The sequence below is a fragment of the Ictalurus furcatus genome, chromosome 16 (genome assembly GCF_023375685.1).
Source record: "Ictalurus furcatus strain D&B chromosome 16, Billie_1.0, whole genome shotgun sequence".
Taxonomy (NCBI): Eukaryota; Metazoa; Chordata; class Actinopteri; order Siluriformes; family Ictaluridae; genus Ictalurus; species Ictalurus furcatus.
The window spans coordinates 14,065,672-14,077,212 of record NC_071270.1 but is presented as its reverse complement, the minus strand read 5'-3'; the positions used below and the strand labels follow the sequence as shown (position 1 = coordinate 14,077,212).

The 11,541-nt window shown below is 40.8% G+C and overlaps 1 protein-coding gene across 2 annotated transcripts; it reads right to left on the bottom strand.

Annotated features, from left to right (window-relative positions):
• Window positions 1-6,705: 6,705 nt before the first annotated feature.
• panx3 (pannexin 3) lies at window positions 6,706-11,099 on the bottom strand. 2 transcript variants are annotated; one of them, XM_053645915.1, is made up of 5 exons: window positions 10,916-11,099; window positions 8,883-9,025; window positions 8,470-8,681; window positions 7,560-8,293; window positions 6,706-7,036 (listed from the first exon to the last, which is right to left on the bottom strand). In XM_053645915.1, exons 1-5 carry the CDS (start codon window positions 11,097-11,099, stop codon window positions 6,978-6,980), a joined length of 1,332 nt encoding a protein of 443 aa, XP_053501890.1. In that variant the 3' UTR covers window positions 6,706-6,977. The 2 variants fall into 2 exon arrangements, with proteins under 2 accessions (XP_053501890.1, XP_053501889.1); XM_053645914.1 differs by lacking the exon at window positions 6,706-7,036 and having other exon boundaries at window positions 7,468-8,293.
• Window positions 11,100-11,541: the final 442 nt, after the last annotated feature.

Here is an 11,541-nt window from a genome sequence, read left to right as displayed (position 1 = left end):
AACCTCGAAGTTAGAGGATGTTGCCCCACAGAGGCTCCATCAACAGGGGAATGGCTGGCCGAAATGGCGGCCACATAAACCCTGATTATAGAAGGAGCCCACCCCGCTGAGAAATGTTCTTGTAAGAACTCCAGGACTGTAGGTATTGCACAGTTCACTGGGTCTACAGTGGATCCCTGCGGATGGGAATCTCCCAAGGAGTCCCATCTAGCAGGGATATTATCTCTGAGAACCATATTCAAGCTGGCCAATAAGGTGCTACTAGCAGCAGATGTAGACTGTCTTGGCAAACTCTCGCTAGAACTTGTGGGAGCAGAGCGATCGGGGGAAAAGTGTACAGATGTGACCTCGTCCACATGTGCACCATGGCATCCAGCCCTAATTGTGCAGGAGGAGTGAGGGCAAACCACAGCGGGGAGTGTGTTGTCTCCTCAGCAGCAAACACATGGCTAACCTCTGCCATATGGACTCCACCACTTGTGGATGGAGCCACCGATCCCTGGGCCTCAGCCCCTGCCTCAACAGGATGTCTGCCCCCACATTCCAGTTACCCAGAATGTACATTGCACTCACTGACAAAACTTTCCCTCTGCCCAGAGAAGACTGAATAGAGGGCGCAGACATAATCCTCCCTGGTGGTCAATATATGAGACCACTGCTGTGTTGTCTGAAAACACATGGTGACCTCTCAATTGAGGAAGAAGGAATTTCAGTGCTAGAAATATGGCCCATATTTCTTGGCAATTTATATTCCGCTCTAGACGAGGGCCGCTGCAGAGACCATGAGAGACAGCTAGATGTATGTACAAAATATACAAAAATTTGTGGCACTTTACACAAACACTAATGCTAGACAGCGTTAAGCCTGGTTTATACTCGATGTGTCCGCAATAGCACGAGGGAGCACGCAGCAAAAATGATGTCATTGCATAGTGGGCGGTCGAGCGCACTGAGTGCGTGAGGCCTCATTCCGCAGGGCGATTTGTACTGTATTATTTGTAACTTGCCACGCTGAGCCACTTCCAAAAATGAATGACTTCAAGGCGACTCTTGCCAAAAGGTACGATTGTACAGGCATGTCTCTGATCTGTGTGGGATCATAGAGATAGCCACATGGCACAAAATTCATGGAAAGGTTTTTAAAAATAGTGATTTTGATTTGCTTTGTATATACTGTTGAAAGAATAAATCCAAAGCTGAAAGTATTTTTGGGGGGTGTACCATGTATTCATTCATCAGTATCTTCACAAATAAACACAGTCACTACACTACACCATCAGACCATGATTAAACCTCATTCTTTTGTCTCTATACATAAAGAGACATTTACATTGATGGGCAGCCATACAGAGTGATCATTCTGTAATAACTTTCTTTTGTCTCTATACATAAAGAGACATTTGCACTGATGGGCGAACATAATCACCTGATTTTGTAAATGTGAGAAATTACATTTGCAGGAAGCACCCACTTTTTGCTTATGTCTACAGTAATTGCTAACATTTACAAAATGAGCCTACAATATAATAATAATAATAATAATACGTCTATTTAATGAAAGCAAAGGTCCATATTTAACAAAAATATTCAATTTCATTTTATTAAATTTCTGTTTTTCAATTTAGTTTTATACATGTTCTCATATTTATGGCTGTATTTTGTTGTAATGTGACAAGTAATAATATCAAGGTTTACTGGGTTTTAGATGATTCCTATATGATTCTTTGCTCTTTTTTTTCATACTGTGGGTTTTAGTAAAGTGTACTGAAAACAAACATCGTCAACAACAAACACAACAATTCAGCAACTCCACTCTCTTACATTTGTAAGCATTGCTATGGTTGTTCCGACAAAGTACTTCTTCTCTCAGCTATTTCCTGTTGGTTTATACATTTACATTACATTACATTTATTCACTTAGCAGACGCTTTTATCCAAAGCGACTTACAAATGAGAAAGATACAAGCAAAATGATATATCAAGCAGAGAACAATACAAGTAGTGGTACCATACAAGATCCATTAATTGAATTACAGAAGAAGCAAAGTGCAGAGTAGAGGTGTAAGTGCAATTTTTTATTTATTTATTTATTTTTAATGAGTTGGTTAGGTGTTCATGGAAGAGGTGGGTCTTTAGCTGTTTTTTGAAGATGGTGAGAGATTCTGCGGTCCGGATTGAGATCGGAAGTGCATTCCACCACTGAGGAACAGTTAGTGTGAAGGTTCTGGAAAGGGACCTTGCGCCACGCTCAGTTGGAACTGCTAAACGTCGGTCGCTCATCGATCTCAGATTGCGAGAGGGAATGTAGGCCTTCAGAAGAGAGTTGAGGTAGGAGGGTGCTGTTCCTGACAAGGTCTTGTAGGTGAGCATCAAGGCCTTGAACTTGATGCGGGCAGCTACAGGAAGCCAGTGGAGGGAGATGAAGAGGGGTGTGACATGGGTTCTCTTGGGCTGGTTGAAGAGAGGCATGCTGCAGCATTCTGAATCATCTCAAAGGGTTTGATGGAGCTGGCTCGGAGGCCTGAAAGCAGTGAGTTGCAGTAGTCCAGTTTAGAGATAACAAGAGCCTGGACTAGTATCTGTGTAGCCTGTTCGGTGATGTAGGGTCGGATTTTCTTGATGTTGTAAAGGATGAACGTACAAGAACTTGCAGTTGCTGAGATATGGTCTGTAAAGGTCAAGCCGTCATCAAAAATCACCCCAAGGTTCCTGGCCATCCTGGTTGGCATGAGTGTGAGTGAGCCGAGCTGTACAGTGAGGTTGTGGTTGATTGAGGGACAGGCTGGGATCACGAGAAGCTCAGATTTTGCCAGGTTAAGCTTAAGATGGTTTTCCTTCATCCAAACCGAGATGTCCGAAAGGCAAGCAGAGATGCGTGCAGAGACGGATGGATCGTCAGGCTGGAAGGACAAATGGAGCTGGGTGTCATCAGCATAGCAATGATATGAGAAGCCATGAGACTCAATCACCTGCCCTAGAGATGTAGTGTAAATAGAAAAGAGGAGTGGACCCAGAACTGACCCCTGTGGAACGCCAGTTGTGAGTTGCTGAGTTTCAGAAATACCTCCCCTCTATGATACCTTGAAGGATCTGTCAGAGAGATAGGATTCCACCCAGCGCAGAACCGTTCCAGTGATGCCCAGGCTGGAGAGAGTTGACAGGAAGATCTGATGGTTCACAGTGTCGAAAGCAGCAGAGAGGTCAAGTAGGATGAGGACAGATGATCTAGTGGTTGCTCTTGCTAGTCGTAAGGCTTCAGTGACAGAAAGCAGAGCAGTCTCCGTGGAGTGGTTGCTCTTGAAGCCAGACTGCTTGGTGTCCAGGAAGTTGTTCTGTGTGAGAAAATTGGAGAGTTGATTAAAAACGGCTCTTTCAAGAGTTTTGGAAAGAAAAGGGAGGAGGGAAACAGGTCTGTAGTTGTCAACTATAGCAGGGTTGAGTGATGGTTTTTTAAGCAGTGGGGTAACCCGAGCTTGCTTAAATGAGGTAGGGTATGTGCCAGTAGAGAGCGATGTGTTAAAGATGTGTGCGAGTGCAGGTAATAGTGTGGGAGAGATGGACTAAAGAAGGTGAGAAGGAATAGGGTCAAGAGGACAGGTTGTGGGACGGCTAGAGAGGAGGAGTTTAGAGACATCAGTCTCTGAGAGGGGAAAGAAGGAAGTCAGTTGGGAGTTACACGGAGGAGGAGTCGGTCTATGCATGTCTGGGGTTGAGAACTGGTTCCTGATTGATGTAACCTTGTTGGTAAAGAAAGTGGCAAAGTCATCTGCAGTGAGAGAAGTAGGGGAAGGGGGAGGAGGGGGACAGAGTAGAGAGGAAAAGGTTTTGAAAAGAATGCGGGTGTTGGGAGAACTACCAATCTTCTCTTGGTAGAATGTGGCTTTAGCAGTGGAGATGCTATTGGAAAAAGAAGAGAGAAGTGTCTGGTAATTGGTTAGGTCAATTGGGTTGTTTGATTTGCGCCATTTCCTTTCAGATGCTCTTAGTTTGGCCTGGTTGTTACACAGAGCTTCTGAGAGCCAAGGACTAGAGGGTGATGTGCGAGCAGGTCTGGAGGTTAGGGGGCAGATGCTGTCAAGAGAAGATGTTAGGGTGGAACATAGCATGTCGGTTGTGGTGTTTAAGTCAAGTGAGGAAAGGTGGCTGTCGGAGGGAAGTAAGGTTGTGACAACGGAGGAGAAATGTGACGGGGAAAGGGAGCGAAGATTGCGACAAAAAGAGATAGAGGGAGGAGACAGTGATGGTGGTGAGGGGAGAGAAATAGAGAACTGGATAAAGAAATTGTCAGAGGTGTGGAGAGGAGTAATGAGAAGATTATGTGTGGTGCAATTACGTGTTATAGGATGTTCACATGCAGCTGACAGGTCAGCGAGGGGGGTCAAGGGGGAGGGAATTATTCATTCTCTCTCTCTGATAGCCTGTACATATTCTTATCTGAGTACACAGAAGTCCCTGTCCCTGTTCTGACACAACACGCTCTCTATTCCTAGTTGTCAAGCAATGACCTAACTGTCAGACCTCCACCCTCTTCCTTGATCCATCCATCCATGATTTTCTATACCGCTTATCCTGCTAGGTCATGAGGAACCTGAAGCCAATCCCAGGGAGCATCGGGCACAAGACAGGGTACACCCTGGACAGGGTGCCCATCCATCACAGGGCACAATCCCATACACATTCACAAACCCATTCATACACTGTGGACACTTTGGACATGCCAATCAGCCTACCATGCATGTCTTTGGACTGGGGGAGGAAACTGGAGTACCTGGAGGAAACCCCCGCAGCACGGGGAGAACATGCAAACTCTGCACACACAGGGCCATGGCGGGAATCGAACCCCCAACCCTGGAGGTGTGAGGCAAACCACTAAACCACCGTGCGCCCACCCTCTTCCTCCCTTTCTGTATATATACTCTGATCATTTCAGCATTAAACTAAGAAGCTTTCACTGAACTCTGTGTCTGTGTGACTTCTTCCCGAGCTCGATACTGAGAAGGTAACAGCAGTGTGGGTCCAAGAATTTAATTCTGAGGCCGATATCAGCAAAATTTTAACAGTATGCTTACAGTTCAACTTGCACTGAGCATGGCCTTTCATTTCATTCTGTTCTACCACAACTATTTGGACAAAATTTCTTTACAAAACTGTTGTCTTACAGTGCCCTCCACTAATATTGGCACCCTTGTTAAATATGAGTAAAGAAGGCTGTGAAAAATTGTCTTATACCCTTGTGAAACAGGAAGTCAACAGTGTCCTATTCCTAGTCACCCAGGTGTAGGAATATACATCAAATATATTTTTTTCTCATATGAATTAATAGGGGTGCCAGTAATTGTTGCACACCTATATTTAACAAATATATATTTTTTGATAAACCTGTGTTGTGTTTGCAATTGTTTAATATTCATGAGAGCAGAGTATTTTTGTGATTTTCTTAAACAAAATATCAAAAGTTTAAAAAAAAAAATTTCCACAGCCCTCTTTGCTCATATTTACCAAGGGTGCCAATATTAGTGGAGAGCACTGTATATGTTTTTTCATTTCTCAATTCATTCATTGAACTTTTATTAACTTATCTGAAAAGGTTCTGACTTATTTTTTATGAGTTATATCATCTTATATCATCTTATATCAACATTAGCAGAATTGACCACATTGTTCATGTTAACATTCCACCACAGACAGACTGTCTCATTCTGAAAATTATGTATGATTTTATTTTATTTTCAAAGTCATTTCTATTTAGGCCTAATAGTATGAGTTTGATTGATTGATGATATAATGAAAAAAATATCAGAACATTTAACAAATAAATGATTTGTATGTTTAACTACTTTTCATATAAACTATCATGTGAGGGGAATAAAGGCAAGATTCTCCATATGCTATTAATGAATGATTTAACACAGTAATGAAAATGTGGAAAAATAACCATGCACATGATTAAGTAAATGAAAAGTGAAATGTTCAATAATATAACAATATCTTACTTCATATTTATAAAAACTATTATAAAGTTTAATTAATAATATTTGTGTTTCTCTGTGTAACTGTCAGGTGAAATTACCTGAAAATACCATATGAAATGAAAATCTGATTAAAATTTGTTTTCAATGTTAATTACAGAAATTGAGCCACACACAAACCATATTTGAAAAGACCTTTTAGTGTCATTCCACCAAAAACTGAAGCAAACAAAACAGATCTGGTGATGTTTTTCCATCTGATACCAAAACATGTTTTGTTTCCCTCCAATGAGTGCAAATCAGATTATGTGTTCAGTGTGAAAATACCACCCTCAGGCAGTTTCTGGCTGTCTGTGTCTCAATAACATGACTAATTGTGTCAGTTTGACATCTTGGCAGATGCCTGGAATTGATTGTAATTATAATGAATGAGCTCAACAAAATTATTTGTCAGTTGCTGAGGAAGGCTGATGCTTTCCATTCTAGACTGAATATTTACAGTAAGTATTGTTTATTTAGGTTTATTTATAGACTGGTTATAGAATCAATCAAAATCTATATATATCTTGCTTGAAGTAGAATCAATTTACAAATCATCAATTACAAATTACAAATAATACACAGTAAACTTTATTTTACATTTTCATCAAAAGTCAAGTAATAATTTTAGTCATGAACAAAATGTTACATGTCACATAAAAAGAGAAGGATTTATAACATACAAAAACAATAAAAGTATATATATATATATAAAAAAACAAGACAAGCTTCATGTACTGAATTCTAATGGAGGCTTTTTGAAGGCTTCCTGGATATTCCTGAAGCACCTTGGTGTACAAGAATTTGCCTGACAGATCACCAATATACTTGATCCTGATCCAATAAAAGAAAAAAAAAAGCTCCATTAATCAATGTGGCTTAGACCTATTTCTAGTCTAGAGGGGATGTGGTTAGTCTACGGTCAATATGTGTCTCACACAGCGATGGTTCAGTCCATTAGTGGAAGGCTTAACCAAAACAACATGATGTAGACTCCTCCAGTTCATGGTAGCCCTGGTGGTTAGGTTCTGAAAAAAGACAGAGAGGGCTGTTAGGGGAATCAAATCTACCATGAACTGTTTACTTCTAAAGCCTCCTTTAGAATTTTTATTCCAAATTGTGTTTTATATAAAAACAAAAATAATAAAATTATAAAAAGATTTCAAACTCATTTGAGCCACAAAAAAAGAGAAAACACATGTTTACTTATTAGCACAAATTACAAAAAAATGTAATGCAAATGAACAAAGGCAGTTTTTTTCATAAACTATTTGACATAATAAGGCCAATTTTGCACATGGTTCACTGTTACATGGTTTACAATTTTATTTACATTTACAAGTGATCTACAGTATATCCACACTGATCACACTGTCCTTTTTTTTTTTTTTAAATTTAGGCTAAACATAGAGCACCATTCTCTTTTAAGTCTTGCATTAATAATACCATGAAGGAGAGATCACTTGATTATTTTCTGCACATCCCATATGATATACACAATTATGCCCACTATCAGGATGCTCTTAAGTAGACAGATGAGACTAACTGTACCGAGTGTCATGTTCTCCTCCACCAGAGGGCGCTGCTCAGGGCAGTTCACCACATTCCCTCTGGCTGCTCCAAGCATAGTCATGATGTCCACTAGATTGTGTTTGCCCTCCTCTCTGGCCTCTTGTATCTCCTCCTCCAGCTCCTCAGCTGCTTCAGCAGCTTCCTCGACCTGCTCCTCTGTCAGCATGCCCTTACCCCTGTGCAAATGAGGTGGCGCCAGTGAGCACAAGGCCTTGAGCCGGCCATACGAGCGCAGCTGTGCCACATTAGCGCGCAGGAAGAGGAGAAGCACGTTCAAGTCATTCAACGGGCAGCCCAGCTTCTGACCACTGATGAGCCCCAGAGCAGGAAGTACCTCATACAGTGAGAGGAAGGTGGTGTCCCAACAGAAAAGACGCAGCAGGCTGAACAGGACAATGGGACCGAGCAGCATGTAGATAGCACCGTTAGCCACGCTAATAACCTGGAACACCATCAGGCCGCTGATCTTGCACTGCACCAGCGTGGGAACCCAGACCTGGTCTTGAAGGATCCCGGTACGCATTAAACAGCTGAACTCATCCTGCAGGAAGGCTGAGAGGTGGAAGTAGACCAGGTAGAGACAGGAAGCTGACATGAAGGTAAGCAAAAGGAAGCCACGCAGGAACAGCATGCTGACCAGGAAGTAGGAGCCATGCTTGTATTGCATGTATCTCTCCAGCAGAGGGTACTCGAAGTAACGTTTCTTCTTGGCTCTTACAATAGAAATGGAAGAATTTAAATCTGTTCATGTTGATATTTAAGATTCTCATTAAAAGTTAAATTTTTACATATAAACGCCTTAACTCTAGAATTACATATGATCTTTAGTGACAGTACACATTGGAAGACCAACATATGAAGATCAAGACAAATTATTTTTTCCTCTTACCTCTGCAACTCTACCTGAAATTCATATGGGTCTGTATTCTGTTTAAGCTCCACAATGCTCTGGGCCAAGCGCACTGAGCGGTTGTAAGATTTGTCCAGCTCATCAATTATAAAGAGCAGATCGGAGCCTAAAGTTGGCATAGCCAGGAACTTCCAGATCAGAGCTGGAAGGTACATCGTCATCGCCATGATCAGCAGGGAGTAGGGGAACATCTGAGACACACAGAGGCACACAATCAGCAAGGTGAACAGAAAGGCCATCACTTTATTAGCATTGCATCATACTGTAAATTATGTCAAAGCTTCAAAAACAAATTTTAGCATGTATTCAGGAAACAATCTGTAAGCAAAGTATGAAGGCATTTATAGCACTGTTTTCTTTTTCTGGTAGCAGTATGTATAACACAACCACACCTTATGAACCCACAGTGAACGTTCTTCTGAGTTTCCATTTTCGTCAAACTCATGGTGCATCAGTGAATCCCAGCAATAGGTGTCTACATATGCAGCCTGCTTCACTGTGAAGTTGCTGGGAGGAAAACAGCTAACCTGTGAACCTGAAAATGCAAAAAAGCATTACAATAAGACTTAGAACTGGATTTTAGATTGGTCTCCTAGAAAAGTGTAAATTAATTGTAACCCTGGATAAGGTTGACTGGCTGTCCTTAAGTTCTTACCCCAATGTCCTTACAAGCGGGGATATGCAAACAAAATAATTTTACTGTACTGTGTATATGTAACAATAAAAAACTTTCTGCTTCTTCTTTTATAGTGCAAAACTAATCCGGATATCATGATACCATCTTCATCCTTTCATCAGCTGAAATGAGAAAAAGACTGGGTGTCAGAAGCAGACTGGCATGGCTGGTCAGAATGGCATGTCTGCTCTATAAATGGAGATTTATTTTTTTTTCCATGAGTATAGCTGGTGTAAACCACAGCAGCAAGAGAAACGTACTGTAGTGTTTCTGCTGAGGTGGAGCAGGCCAACGGGCAGCAAGGGTGGGTCCCTACCGCTGAGAAAAAGCCAGGCTCATGCTTTTTATAGACCATTTAAACACTAGTCTTTTCCTCTGAACCTTACAATCAACCTCCAGAGTGCAAGACATTCACCACAGCTATCCTTATTATGGAAAAGTACACTGTAGAGTACATTTTATAGCAGATTTTTGAGGGAAAAAAGTGGTACTACTCTTGTTACAATAAATGTCACATGTAAATACCTTTACCTGAAGACAACAAAATATATTTCTTAATCATGATGTAAACCGTGTGTGTGAAAATTAAATTAATTGGATGATAATGTCACCAATTTTCATGAAAAAAAAAAAACACTCTCAACTAGCTGTATTTTGTAAACACGCTTAAATATCACATGTGACCAGAGATGGAATTTTATCCGAATGTAAAGAACTTAGCTTGCGTTGCACGTCTGTCACTTAATTAGCATATCCTCTAGTTAGACTGAAATAGAGAACTGGGAATGAGCAGGCTGACTGTAATTACAGACTCTTGTCATCTTTTCACGTCTCTCTTAATCATCCTCGTGCCAATTAACATCTGTGTGAACTGATTGCAGACCAACTCCAGAGGAACTGATTGCAACGTCAGCTGTCTCCACTGAAACTGACAGCTTCTTTAAGCAAATGGCTGTCTAGGGAGCTCTAGCAATATAGAAATGTTTCTTTCCACCACAAGCCTGTCAGGCTAAGATTTCTACAAAATATTGCCATCTGGCAAAAAGTTATTAAATATCTCAAATTACATTCCACATCTTGTCAAATCAATTTCAATATGGCGTGTGAAATCAAAGTTGACATTTAATTAACTTTGCATCAAATTCATTTTATGGGTCTATGGGCTTTCAAGGCAGCTTAAGCCACATTAGTCAAATATGTATCAAATTTGTGCTATTTGGATATCAAGATTCATCTTCAGTTGGAAGTCGACATTAGACGAAATGTATTATTGACCACATTAAACAACACTCAGACATCACTCAGATAATTATAGTTTGTTCATATTCCTTGTATTTCAACACTACCAATTCTAACAATTCATTCATTTGACAATCCATTCATTTCGTTTACTAAATGATTTATCCTTTTCAGGGTTGTGGTGGATCCAGAGCTTATCCCAGGCACACTGAGCGTGAAGCAAGAGCATCCATCCATTGCAGACTTTTTATACTGTAAATAAAGATTAAAATATCCTCCAAGAATTTTTAATGAATATAATTATATCTTCATCTAACTTTTTTGTTCCAGAGAAACTTCAACAATGCAAAGGTCAGAAGTTCTAGTGCATGTTTGCAAGTGTGTTTGAATGAAGGATGGGGGATAAAAAGTGCATTACTTTTTAAAATGAAACTTTTTTGATATTTACAACAGTTCTAATGAACAGACATTTTGATTAAGAATACAATACAAAAAACCCTTCCCACTCACCAACTGAGATCTCTCGAGCAAATGCCATAGACACCAGCATTAAAGGAAGTCCTACAGATACAAATTTGATGACTTTGTCTAAGGGCAGCTCCAGTTCCAGGTGATGAATGCGGTTGTCTACATTACTGTTCTGAAGCAGGGCATCAGACAGCACAGCCTGTGCAGCTGTCTTAGCAATTGACATGTCCACTTCTGTTGAGCAGAAGATACAATGCTAACTGCTTTTGTTCTTTGACAATTTTGACAGCATGCAAATTAAGCTATTGATTTGAAAATTTATTTGTCCACATCATTTGTTTTTGTCACCTTGGAACCCCATATTTCCATTTATTGTATTAATTACCTGGGTTCTCTAACCCACACTGCATTAGGAATGAAAGTGATTAAAATACAGTACCTTCAGGTCTCCTGCTGCAGCTGCTGTTAAGTGTGACCTGGTCCCGAGGCTGGGGAGGACAAAGATGCTGGCGAAGACTTTAAATAGTGGAGGAGGCCCGAACAAAATGGGAGGCTGAATGGGACATGGTTAAGGGGTAATTAAAGGGGTTATAGAACTCTTTGGTGCCTGGTGGAGTAGCAGTGAGAGACCGAACAGGAAAGCAATTAGAGAGAGAGAGAGAGAGAGC

What these genes read in the sequence shown, in the direction of transcription:
- panx3 (XM_053645914.1), bottom strand. Translation starts at nt 11,099, where the DNA reads ATGTCAATTGCTAAGACAGCTGCACAGGCTGTGCTGTCTGATGCCCTG. An exon ending in TGCTCGAGAGATCTCAGTTG is followed by an intron (nt 9,026 to 10,915) that starts GTGAGTGGGAAG and finishes TTGCATTTTCAG; the next exon opens with GTTCACAGGTTAGCTGTTTT. An exon ending in TTTCAGGTAGAGTTGCAGAG is followed by an intron (nt 8,294 to 8,469) that starts GTAAGAGGAAAA and finishes TTCTATTGTAAG; the next exon opens with AGCCAAGAAGAAACGTTACT.